Below are 13,169 nucleotides of genomic sequence, written 5' to 3'. Positions count from 1 at the left end.
CTCATTACCTCTCCCATGTTGGATTCGTAAATCAGAACCAGAGGGAGAGGAAATGGAATTTGGCCAGGCCAGGTAGGCAAATAGGCATACCAGAAACCAAAACCAGTTGCTGTCAGTCACTTCCAATCCATGGAGCTTATGGTGTCAGTCTAGACCTGTACTCCACAGAGTTACAGGCAGAGTGCCCTTCCCCATAATTTATTTTTAAAGAAGTTTTCAGCAATGGTTTTCACTGTTTAGTGACTGTATTGAAGGTCAGCATGTCTACCTCACTAGGACTGAGAAGCAACCTGGGCGTAAACATTTCTCTCTGTCCCTGCAGATGAGGAAAGAGAGGCCTACAGGATATCAATGACCCCCCAAAACATCTCCTGTTACCTTGAAGATGTCCTAAATGTGTATCATGTTTATATTTCCAGTGACAGGGTTTTTTTTCATCATTTTATTGGGGGCTCGTATAACTCTTCTCACAATCCATACATACATCCATTATTTCAAGCACATTTGTACATTTGTTGCCATCATCATTCTCAAAACATTTGCTTTCTCCTTGAGCCCTTTGTGTCAGCTCCTCATTTTCCCCTCCCTCTCCACCCCCTGTCAGGAACCCTTGATAATTTATAAATTATGATTTTGTCTTATCTTGCACTGTCCGATGTCTCCCTTCACCTACTTTTCTGTTGTCCATCCCCCAGGGAGGAGGTTCTATGTAAATCCTTGTAATCAGTTCCCTTTTCTACCTTGCCCCCGCCCCTCTGCCCTCCCGGTATTGCCACTCTCAGCACTGGTCCTAAAGGGATCATCTGTCCTGGATTCCCTGTGTTTCCAGTTCCTATATGTAACAGTGTACACCTTCTGGTCTAGCCAGATTTGTAATGTAGAATTGGGATCATGATAGTAGGGAGGGAGGAGGAGGAAATATTTAAGAACTAAAAGAAGGTTGTATGTTTCATCATTGCTATACTGCACCCTGACTCGCCACTCCCCACAATCCTGCTGTAAGAGGATGTCCAGTTGCCTACAGATGGGCTTTGGGTCCCCAATCTGCACTCCCACTCATTCACAATGATATGATTTTCTGTTCTTTGATGCCTGATATCTGATCCCTTCGACGCCTAGTGAACACGCAGGCTGGTGTGCTTCTTCCATGTGGGTTTTGTTGCTTCCCTGATAAAGACTGCTTGTTTACCTTTAAGCCTTTAAGACCCCAGATCTATATCTTTTAGTAGCCGGTCATCATCCTCAGCTTTCTTCAACACATTTGCTTATGTATTTGCTTATGCACCCATTTTGACTTCAGTGATCATGTTGGGAAGGTGAGCATAACAGAATGCCAAATTATTAAAACAAAGTATTCTTGCATTGGGGGAGTACTTGAGTAGAGACCCAATGCCCATCTGCTACTTTTATGCTTAACATTTAAATATATGTAAATAGACCTATATCTCTGTCGTTATATATTAATACATTTACACATGTGCCTGCTTATGTTTATACCTCTATAAATGGCTTTTGACTCCTAGTTCTTTCCTCGATTTCTTTGGACTTTCCTCTTGTCCCCCTATCATGTTCGACCTACATTCGACTCTCAGTACTTTCCCTTACATTGCAAGTGATCAAACCCCATCAGGCATTCTATACTCTCCATGCCATCACTTTTAGATCTTTTATTGTTCCCTTGTCCCTGGGTTTGTTGGCTCCCACCACCTCCCCTCCCATAACTCCCCTGGAGCTTTTGACCCTGTTGTTTTCTCCTAGATTGGTTATGCTGCCTCTCCTATATGGATAGACATGAGAGAAAGAAGAAAGGGAAAAAAGGAGAGGGGGAAAGAAGCCTGCCAGTTCTGTCTGCTGACCCTTATGAATGTATTCCAATTGGATCTGAGGACGTGCCATGCCCTACCCATGATTCTGAGATCTACTTTCGGAATTCCTTGGGTACTTCGTTGCTTTACTCCCATGCAGCCCTGCTACACTCCCTTTGTTTTTCATTCCAGTTTGGTGGGAGTGGGGGTGTTACCAGGTGCACTTCCCACACTGTGTCTCCAGTGCTGATGCTGGTAGTCCTGTGGGTCAGTGAGGGGGTGTCATGTCTCATGGTGGGGCCAGCCCCACAGTCCTCTCTGTGCATTGGCTGCTCCAAGCAGGAATGCCATCCTCGAGGCTCGGTGGGCCAGATGCAATCCACACTCTCTCTCTTTCTCTCTTAGTTTGCTCCTGTGTGGTCTGGGCAGACCTGCCTCTAGAGGCCATTTTCAATGTGATCAAATAAAACCAGGTTCTAAACCTGGAAAATACAGGGAAAGTTTCTGAAAAAGTAAACTTGGAGTTTAGTGAACTATAAGCAATAAATGGCTTACAAGTGTGAAATAGCTACTAAAACAGCCAGTTTTACCTCTAGTTGCACTGAAAAGTAGCTGATATCTGTGCTGGAGGCTCTCAAGCTGGACATGAAAAGGAATTACTTAAAAAATGCTTACACCTGAGAAACCCACTCCCTGAGAAACCAACTTGGAGGTCTGAGCTTAGGTACGGATTACTCTCAAGGTGTTCTGAATGGTAGCCGTATAGAGAGCTAGTGGTTTTGTGGGTAGGCAGTACTGGTACCAGGAATGAAGTCACGGTAGCTCTGAGAGTCAAAGTGGAAAGATTGTGAGGGGCAGGCCTTTCAAAGCCAGCCTGGGTCATAGCAAAAGATGAGAGTCATAGCATGAGGCCAGGCAAGTATTCTCATTCTTGGTCCAACGATGGCTCTCAAGACTGCCACCCCACCCCCTACTTTTGTGGCTTTATTTCTAATCTTGGGACTTCAAAGGGCTCTTAATGTTGGTTAACTCCATAAGCTATAAGGTTTTCCTACTATTATTAAATATGTAATGATAGATACAGGGATAATAGCAACAATGAAACGCTGTCTTTTTTCCTCCACAGTTTTATTGGTATGTAATTTACTTATTATATAATTCAATAGTTCAATCATTCCATCATATCAAGGAGAATTGTACAATCACCCCTCATCAATTTTAAAGCATTTCCCCTCCCCCATGGTTAAATTGTCTTTAAGAAGATTTATGAGATGAGTCAACCAGGGTGCGGTGTAGCAACGACAAAACATACAACTTTCCTCTAGTTCTTAAATGCTTCCTCCATCCCACTATCATGATCCCAATTCTACCTTACAAATCCGGCTAGACCAGAGGTTGTACACTGGTACGAATAGGAACTGGAAACACAGGGAATCCAGGACAGATGTATCCCTCAGGACCAGTGGTGATAGTGGCGATACTGGGATGGTGGAGGGAAGGTGAGGTAGTGATATAGTTAACGTATATTGTGCCAACTGGGCCAATAAACACATGTGGAGTTAATTGACGGGCAGAGGGCTAAAGGGCTCAGTTAGCCTCGCCTTTCTAGTTCTCTTGCTTTCTGATGGTCGCAACAGAGTGCAGCTGCCTTAGCAGTTCCCTGCTTCAGCTGGCAAGGCTCACTTCCTGCAAGACATCCCTGAGGAGAAGCCGCATGGATCTACCCCGATGCAGCCCTGGGTGCTGGAGCACCAGTGTGGAGACCCTTGCCAGTGCTGAGATGAGATGATTACACATTCACTGACTCAGCTTTCCTCCTGCAGATGGCATCATTGTGTCTGTTTTGTGAGATGGAGAAGGACTTTGTGGATTGGTGTTGGACATATGGGTTAATCGGTTAATGTTAGATTTGTGGGCTTGGGCAGCACCGGGTTGGGATGATTTCTTGATGTGCACTTAACCTTTATATACAACTCTTATACATGAATTTCTGTGAATTTGTTTCTCTAATGTACCCAGACTAACACAGGTAGAAAGGGGGAACCGATTACAAGGATCTACATATAACCTCCTCCCTGGAGGGCAGACAACAGAAAAGTAAGTGGAGGAAGACGTTAGACAGTGTAAGACATGACAAAACAATAATTTATAAATAATCAAGGGTTCATGAGGGAGGGGGTTCTTGGGAGGGAGGGGAAAAATGAAGAGCTGATACCAAGGGCTCAAATGGAAAGCAAATGTTTTGAGAATGATGAGGGCAACAAATGTACAAATGTGCTTGACACAATGGATGGATGTATGGATTGTGTTGAGTTGTACGAACCCCCAATAAAATGATTTGAAAAAAAGAGGATTTATGCAATTACAATCTGTTCTAGTACTCTCCTGTCTTCGTCAGTTACTCCCAAAGTCCCCTTTCCCTCCTGTCCCCCGGTATTCCCTATATCTCCTTGTATTTAGTATTACCATTATGCATTCACTCCTTCCATGCTTCCCAGTTGGGAGGCCCAACAGAAAACATTACAAAACACAACCATGCTAAGGGAGTAAAAAGAAAAGCATAATAGTATACAGACAAAAATACTAATAATGCATAAGCAGGAAAAGACCCCCAACAGCAATCAAAAAGCTTGGGCAGAAATTTCTGTCATGGAATCAGTAAGAGATACTAGCACCCAGAACAAATTCAGGTCGTGCCTATAGGGTGGTCAGCTGACCAAGTGTCAAGTTTGAGGCAGCATAATCAAGATCACAATGGTCTCTGCCTGATGCAAGGCTGTTTGAGACTCTTGCCTGTGGGTAGAACCGATCTGCCAGTGGCTCAGTCTGACTAGATATTCTGCAGATGGGTTTTGGCTCTCATCATCCCCCATAACACTCCACAAATTGGTGTTCATAATTTTTTGCTCGGATGATTTTCTCTTCACCATATTCGAGTTTTGTAATTGTCATCTTTGGATCACACAAGCTGATGTGCTTCTTCCGTGTGGACTTAGTTGACTCCTCGCTTAGATTGCTGCTTGTTTGAATATAAGCCTTTAAGAGCCCAGACACTTTTCCAAGTAATAGCTGGGCACCATCTGCTTTCTTCAACACACTTTGATATAGCACCCTTACCTTCAGTGATCATTTCATGAAACTGAGTATGGAGCAGGACCTTGATGTAAGAACTTACTACTCTTAAATCGGGACTACGATTTAATGTGCATCCAAAAAAACATTCCTGAATTTATGCCTTTGTTTTATTTATTATTTATTTTTAATTAATTTGCTGTAAGTTGGGAGCCAATACATGTGTCATATCATTCCGTGGTTCAATCATCTCAAACATAATTGTGCAGTTTCTTCCGTAATCATACATGTTTTCCAAAACACACTTTCCTTCCTGGAATTTTTGACACCATCTCCCTCCTCTCTCCCTCCTGCCTCTTACCCAAACCCTTGTTATATTTTATTTCTCTGTAGGTTCAACATCTCTGGGTTTCATTTACTGAAAAATAATGAAACAAATAACACAGCTTCAAGAGGGTGAGCCCCAATGGCGACGCACCTCTGAGATGCACGCTAATGTAAATGAGCAGACGCAGAGTATAACAGAACGAGCGCCACAGGGTGCCTGGATAGTATGTGTCTTAACACAGCACGCGGTGTATCGATGCACCAGGACCTTGTTTGTTGGCCAACCAGCAGTACACCGCTTGTGCTACAGCTGTTTTTTCTCCCCAGCTCATTGATTTCTTTTTTCCCTACTGTGGGTCACCGTCTTCCACTATATCCGGGTCAGTATGTGTTAACCATCTAGCCACCCTCCACCCTCATTTCCCCTTTCTCTTTATTTTTCAAGCTCCAGAGTCTGTTCACTTTGATATGAAAGTCATTATCTTTGTATTTCTTTTTTTTAATCCTTATAACAGAGGTCTTTTATAATATTCATCCTCTTGTGATTGGCTAACTTCATTCAGCATAATGTTTTCAAGGTGCATCTATGTCATGAGGTTCTTGGTGGTTTTATCACTGTTTTTTTTAAAGTTTTTGTTTTTTAACAACATATAGTATTCATTGTGTCTACATGCCAAAATATCTTTATCCTTTCTTCTACTTTGGCATTTAGATAGTTTCCATCTTCTTGCTACGGTGAGCAGTGTAACAGTGTAACAGTGAACACGATGTGCATTTGTCTTTTTGTGTTATGACTCTTACTTCCTTAGCAATCAGATGGCAGGCTCATATGGAATTTATAGTCTGCGTTGCTTGAGGTAACACCATATTGATTTCCACAGCAGTTTTACATATTCACAGACCCACCAGCAGTATGTGAGGGTACCAACCTCTTCACAGCCTCTCCAGCATTTATTTTCTGGTTGTTTGTTTTGTTTTTTACCTTGGCAATCATAGTCGGATTAGGCGGTATCTCGTGTTGTTTTGATTTGTACCTCCTGGATGATTAGAGATCATGACTGTTTCTTCACATGTTTGCTGGCCATTTGGATGTCATCTTTGGTTGACGATCTCCTCATGTCCTTTGCCTTTTTAATTGGGTATTCATATTTTTCTTATTAAGATGCTCATGTTTTCTATAGGTTTTAGAGATTTATCTCATGTATGTTATGGAAAGGAATTAGAATGTTTGCTTGCTTGGGATTGCTCCCTTGAAGGTACAAGCATTGGGAAGACAGAACTCAAGTCTCTAAAGAATGCCTGGGATCAATTTGGCCTGTGTCCATTGTGGGTCTATACCTTCTTGGGGCTGTGGTAACACCAACAAGCCCTGAAAGTCTTGGGGTGCCATGTGGATCTGCCTCACAATGAGTTATCTGAGACCCTGCACCATGTCACATTTTAACTCTTGTCTGCCCAATGAGACTGCAGCACACACACGTGCCCCAATGTCTGCTAGTGCCTGATGTTTGATGTCACAATGTGACTTTGGATATTAACTTTACCACAGCTACCCACAAGCCAGATGGCAAGTGCAAGAGGACAAGTACAATAAGATGTGGAAGAGAATTGACCATCAACCTAAAATCAAAGCAGGGGATGGACCTCAGGTAGGTCAATTCAAGACATTGAATTCAACTCCCGAGTCTGCTGTGTCACATCCCCTAGAGTTGTCAGAATTTCAGAGCTTTCCAGTGTTCAAGGACATTAGTCGTCACATCAAAGAAGTGGGGGCCCAACTGGTAGAGAAAGTCCATGCCATCTTTCAGCTGGACATCACCAAAGATGGAAGGACCATTCTGCAATGGACTGTCGACCTAAAGAATAGGCATGGGGACATGTATCCAGGACCAGCAAGGCTCCCAGCAGACACGATCTTCACCATTCCAGAGCCCATCTTTATGGAGTTGGTTTGGGGCAGAATGAACCCTCAGAGGGCATTCCTTGCTGGCAAATTCAAAGTGAGTGGCAAAGTGCTGCTTGGCCAGAAGCTGGAAAAAGTTTTCAAAGACTGGGTTAAACTTTGAGCATACAAAACTACCAAGGAAATTAGAACTTTCTCCCAATGTTAATGTGGAATGGAAGTCATGCTTAACTGAAGATTAAAACTTAAAAAATCGAATGCTTTTACTCAAGTTCTTCCTATTTAAGTTTGCTTCCTTTTCCTGATGCTGTGTAAATTTGCAGTGAGGGTTATAGAGCAGTAAAGACTTTTGCAGTTCATCGTCACAATGTTGTCTTCTTTTCTTTTCTTAGCTGTTTTGTGCTGCAAAACAGCTGTTTTCTGGCAAAAGGAAACCACACATAGAGATTTGTAGGATAATGAAAGTTGGTATTTTTTGAAATTCCATGATTGAGTTTCTAATTATTTTTTAATGATAAGTTTGTGTTTTGAGCAAAAGATGTGATGGAGAGGGTGGCAGGACAGCTGTGCATGTGGAACACAGGCAGGAGAGAGTATGTTGCTATCAGTGTATCATGTCTTCTGAAGGATGTATTTTAGAATCCAGGGGAACTGAAGGACTCAAGATATGTACCAGGCTAGTAGTTTCTAAACTTGAGCATACATCAGAATCACCTGGAACTTTGGTGAAATCCAGGTTGCTGACCTCACCCTTGTACATTGTTGTACTTGTATGTCGTAGGTCTTGTACTTGTACTTGTACTTGTACGTTGTAGATCTGGGAGAGAGGAAAATGTGCATTTCTACCAGTTCCCAGGTTATGCTGAATGTGTGATTTACTGAGAGCTTGTGCTCTAGTTTTCTCTGAAGCCTTCAGTAATGTCTACAATTATTTTGTTCTAGAGTCTATACCAGTGACATGCTACCACTATTTGAAAGACCTTCTGAAGACAGATTAACCCTCTTTAGTGAGCCAATTCTGAAGTTTTAATGCTTTCAGGAGACTGTGGATTGAGCATTTTACAAATTCGAAGTTCATCCTGGGTTTGATTCCCTTCTAGGATCAATTGTTTGGGAGAGCTAGGATGAAGCCAGCTTCAGACTAATACGACCACCATATATGTATCATTGGTGTCCGTGTGATCTCTGTGTGCCTTTACCTTATAGATTAAATCTACACAACATGGACACTGTGACATCCACATGACAGTGACACCCAAACTACCATGCTCAAACACACATTTATCATATGGTCCAGCTGCTCCATAGAAAGTAGTCTAAATTGAAAATAAACCAACTGTGTGACAGCAGGTGAATGGAAGAGCACATCATAGTCTGTACAATACGATACTCAACAACAAATAGGAATGAACTCCTGATGTACACAGGCAATTCTCAAAATAATTATGCTGAGGGAATAAGCCAGAGAAAACCAAGTACATTCTATATTATCCTTTAAAGTTAAAATCCTAGGACATGTAAACTACAGTGACAAAAAAAATCCATTGTTGGGAGGAGATAATGGTATGGAACGGAAGATAGGGGAGAGATGGAGGAAAATATGACAGCATCACAAGGAAATTTGGAGGTGATAGGTATGTTCATTGTCTTGATTATAGTAATTATTGGTGTCTTAGGACAATGTGAAGATAAGTCTAAAAATATTACTACCAGGGTTTCAGTTCATTTATGTGTGGTTTTTCCAGACAAAATGTGCTCAAATATATCTCTGAAATCAGTGAGTGGCTCTACACAAGTCCTATCAGTAATATGCTTGTCTTAATTTCATTTGTGTGCTTTCAGAAAAAGATCCCATCAAAACAGTGGCTTCTGAGAATATCTGCTGAGCAAACTGAACTCAGGGTCAGTTCAGAAGGTTGTGTGACTGTCTGTTGGGGATTCCCAAGGGGTGATAGTGATAGGTTTTCTATAAGGGCACACAGTGATCCTGGGGGCTCAATGGGAAGAAGTGTAAAGAGATGTGGAAGCTTCATGGTGAGAATGTGGTCAGGAGAGTCGCACCGGGAGCTAGTGTTCCATCGCTACAACCTGCCTGCTCATTCTCTGACAGTAACGAGGGTTGTCCTGTGAGAATTGTGGAGGGAAACCTAACACCATCTATCATACAATCCTGATCTTGCTTTTGCAGATTTCTTTTTGGTTCCCAAACTCACAGAACATTAAAAGGTGCATAATTAGTGTACCTCAAAGATGCCAAAGCTGCTGTTTTGATGTGGTGTAATTTGAAATGTGAGAAATTCCTTAGGAAAAGGGTTGAAGATATGGAAGCACATCACTGTTTCAATGGAGGATATGTTGAGAAACAATAGCCTCACATTTTGATATTTTGGTTTAATAAATATTTCTGTGCTTTGGTAGCAATACTCAACTTATCCTTATATGTCAAAATACTAATCTTTACAAATTGATGTATAGATACAGTGTATTTATACATTAATGTACATTTCTTGAAACTTTAAAAAAAACTGCTCAAACTCTCCAAGATGGGCTTTGTATTGTTGCTTTGCTATAGGTAACCCTGTAACTCTCTCTCCTCTCTTGGACAAATGTGTCCTCTGATCTCTCTGTATCTCCTGTTCCTTGTCCTTTCTTTTCTCCTTGGTCATTTGAGGACTTTTCCGGGTTCTCACATTAGAGAAAGGAAGTGAGGGTTTGTTGCTAAAAGAATATCATCCTCTGTCAACTTGTACTTTCTGTGGTGTAAGAAACTGTTACAGATATTGTGCAGTCTCAGGCTTCCTTCTCGCCGGAGCCATGAATCAGATCATGTAGGTTGCATCCCTGTCACTCTCTGTGCCCCAGGTAGCTGTGGATGTCTCAGAGACTTCAGACTGATTACAGAGATAAAATGGCTAGCTCTCGTCTGCAATAACCCAAGCGAAAGAGCTGACACCACGTGTCAAGCAAAGATTCTGCTGATTGGTTCTGAAACAGGTTGCCTAGAGACAGGGCAATGGATGAGGGTGGCGGGAGGGAGGGATTATTACCAAGGGTCTTTCCTCAGCGTGTGTGTGTGACTAAAGAGAAGCCCACTCCACAAAAGAACCAAATAGGCTCCCTTTTCAGGAATTTGGAACCGAGAAGCCCAGAGTGGGCTACAGTGAGACTTGAGGATGGAACTCGGAAGCCTTGGAGGTAAGAAGGCATTGACACAGGAAATGGGCCCTAGGGCCGTGGTGGGGATGCGAGAGATTGATTGAAGGCCATCTAGTCGCTTTAAACCCGTAGCAAACTCATGCACAACGAACAAAACACCGCCTCATCCTGCAATCGTTCCCACGTTGGGCCCATTGTGGCAGTGACGGTGACAATCCCATTTCCTTGAAGGTCTTCCTCCCCACACACACACACACACACTTTAACAAACATTATGTCATTCTTTAGGGCCGGTCTCTCCTGACAATGTGTCCCGGAGTCTGTAAGTTGAAGTCTTGCCATCCCTGCCTCTAAGGAGCACTCTGGCCTTACTTCTTCCAAGACAGATCCCTTTGTCCTCTTGGCAGTCCATGGTCCTTTCCTCTTTGTTTGAAAAGAAAATCAAAGATGGGTTATATTGCTGTGCCGATTTGGAAGGGACGGTAACCCGCCCAGCAAACATCATCAGGGCAAGTTGGCAAACCAAACTGGCAAAGGTTTCTGAAAGGACTGTACAGTGACACGATCCTCCTGCCCCTTGACAGAAGCTTTCCCCTCAGGGACGACTTCAGCGATCATCTTTTCTTTTCTTGTTTTAAAAAAAATCATTTTATTAGGGGGCTCATACAACTCTTATCACAATCCATACATGCATCAATTGTGTAAAGCACATGTGTACATTCATTGCCCTCATTCTCAAAACATTGACTCTCCACTTAAGTCCCTGGCATCTGGTCCTCATTTTTTCCCCTTCCTTCCTGATCCCCCCTCCCTCATGATCATCTTTTCTTCGACTGAGGACGGACCCCTTGCCAACGCCCACGTTCTTCTCCAGCCCATTTCCCGCTGCCATCAACGGCGTGGAGAAATGGGTGCAGTCGGTCTCCTGGGACTTCACAAAGGAGCACTTCCCATTTAAACGCATCCACAGTGGAGAAGACGAAGTGGGAGCCCGCGTGGCCATGGACGAGGTGGTAGAGCCTGGCCCAGCTTTCACATTGGCCACCCCCATGCCAGCCTCCTAGATGCTCCCCTTGAGGGCTGTCAGCTGGTGCGGGGTGAAGTCCACCTTGGGCGTCCACTGGGAGACCAGAGGGAGGACGGTCTTCTCCACGTGACCACCAACGACATCCCTGATACTCGAGCAGGATCCAAACCCTGAATTCAGCTCCGCTACAAAAGGATTGGCCGTGAGGGTGTGCAGAGTGATCGCGCCAAGGGTTTTACTGGGGTTGTACACTTGCGCCGTGATGGGGATGGTGGGGTTGACTGGATTGGCCGTGATGCAGATCATGGTTTCGGGACAGGCGGCTGCCAGGGTGAGCACCATCGTGGCGTTGGGATTGAACAGGCTGCGTCGAATCGTGCCTGATTGTCTTGGGACTCCTGCGGGGATGGACCACCACATCGAAACCTTTGAAGCAGCCAGGCAGCTGCTCAGGTCCCAGGTACCTTTTCACATTGGCTCTGGTCTCGGTGTGGCCCAGGTCAGCCGGGACTCGAGCCAGGGGAGTGAGCCATATCAGAGGGTCAGGCAGCTCACCAAGGAGCTGTCTTCAAGAGAAGTAAAAGGAGCTGCCCGATTTCTCAGAAGCACGGGGACATTAGCATTCTGGCCCGAGGAGCTTTAGCTGTAGCATAGAGCAGTTGGCACCTAGCAGGGTGAGGATGGAGGGCACGGCTGGGCGGGTGGGGCACAGGCCAGCAGGCAAGAGCTCAGTCCATGGTACTTTCAGTATTCTTCTCCAGCACCATAATTCAAATGCGTCAATTCTTCTTTTGTCTTCTTTATTCAATGTCCAACTTTCACATTGAAGAGCAGAAATGTTTAATCCCAGGTCTTTAAAAGCAGTTTAATTGGCCATATGTCATACAATTCAATAGTTCAATCATATCAAGAAGAGTTGTTCAATCATTACCACAATCAATTTTAGAACATATTCTTCTTTTTTTTAATCAGTTTATTAGGGGCTCATACAAATCACAATCCATACATACATCGATTATGTAAAGCACATTTGTACATTCATTGCCCTCATTCTCATAATAGCAGATGCTATCACTCCCCCCTTCACCACAGCCCCCACTTAAGCACCTGGGATCAGCTCATTTCCCCCTCCCTCTATGTTCCCTGCCCCTGATGAACACTAGATAATTTATAAATTATTATTTTGTCATATGTTGCACTGTCCAAAGTCTCCCTTCAACCACTTTTCTGTTGCCTGCCCCCAGGGAGGAGGTCAAATGTAGATTCTTGTAATTGGTTCCCTCTTTCCAACCCACTCTCCCTCCACCCTCCAAGTATCGCCACTCTCACCACTGGTCTTGAAGGGATCATTCGCCCTGGATTCCCTGTGTTTCCAGTTCCTATCTGTACCATTGTACATCCTCTGGTCTAGCCAGATTTGTAACGTAAAATTGAGATGATGATAGTTGGGGAGGAGGAAGCATTTAGGAACTAGAGGAAAGTTGTATGTTTCATTGTTGCTACATTGCACCCTGACTGGCTCGTCTCCTCCGCGAGACCCTTCCGTAAGGGGATATCCAGTTGCCCCAGATGGGCCCTGGGTCTCCACTCCGCACATCCCCTCATTCACAATGATATGATTGTTTGTTCTGATGATGCCTGATCTCTGATCCCTTGGACACCTCATGATCACACAGGTTGGTGTGCTTCATCCATGTGGCCTTTGTTGCCTCTGAGCTAGATGGCCTCACCATCAGATTTCTTCGCCACATGTGCTTATGCACCCATTTTGTCTTCAGCGATTGTATGATGCAGCTTCAGTGCTATCCTCTGAAGTGAATTCTTCTGTGGTGGGAGGCTGGGGGGAGGGCTGTCCACGTAGTTGGGATTGGGGCCAGCC

The 13,169-nt window shown here is 43.9% G+C and overlaps 1 protein-coding gene and 1 pseudogene across 1 annotated transcript; one reads left to right on the top strand and one right to left on the bottom strand.

Moving 5' to 3' along the window:
- Positions 1-6,768: 6,768 nt before the first annotated feature.
- On the top strand, positions 6,769-7,270 carry SCP2D1 (SCP2 sterol binding domain containing 1). The gene has a single exon (XM_075528761.1). It carries the CDS (start codon positions 6,800-6,802, stop codon positions 7,268-7,270), a length of 471 nt encoding a protein of 156 aa, XP_075384876.1. The 5' UTR covers positions 6,769-6,799.
- Positions 7,271-10,767: 3,497 nt separating this feature from the next.
- LOC142422657 (malate dehydrogenase, mitochondrial pseudogene) lies at positions 10,768-11,823 on the bottom strand (annotated as a pseudogene).
- Between the last annotated feature and the right edge of the window lie 1,346 nt (positions 11,824-13,169).

The sequence above is a fragment of the Tenrec ecaudatus genome, chromosome 12 (genome assembly GCF_050624435.1).
Source record: "Tenrec ecaudatus isolate mTenEca1 chromosome 12, mTenEca1.hap1, whole genome shotgun sequence".
NCBI lineage: Eukaryota > Metazoa > Chordata > Mammalia > Afrosoricida > Tenrecidae > Tenrec > Tenrec ecaudatus.
This window is presented reverse-complemented; position numbering and strand designations above follow the sequence as displayed.

Bases quoted from the DNA above. Each gene is read 5' to 3' on its own strand.
- SCP2D1 (XM_075528761.1), top strand. From the start codon at position 6,800: ATGTGGAAGAGAATTGACCATCAACCTAAAATCAAAGCAGGGGATGGA.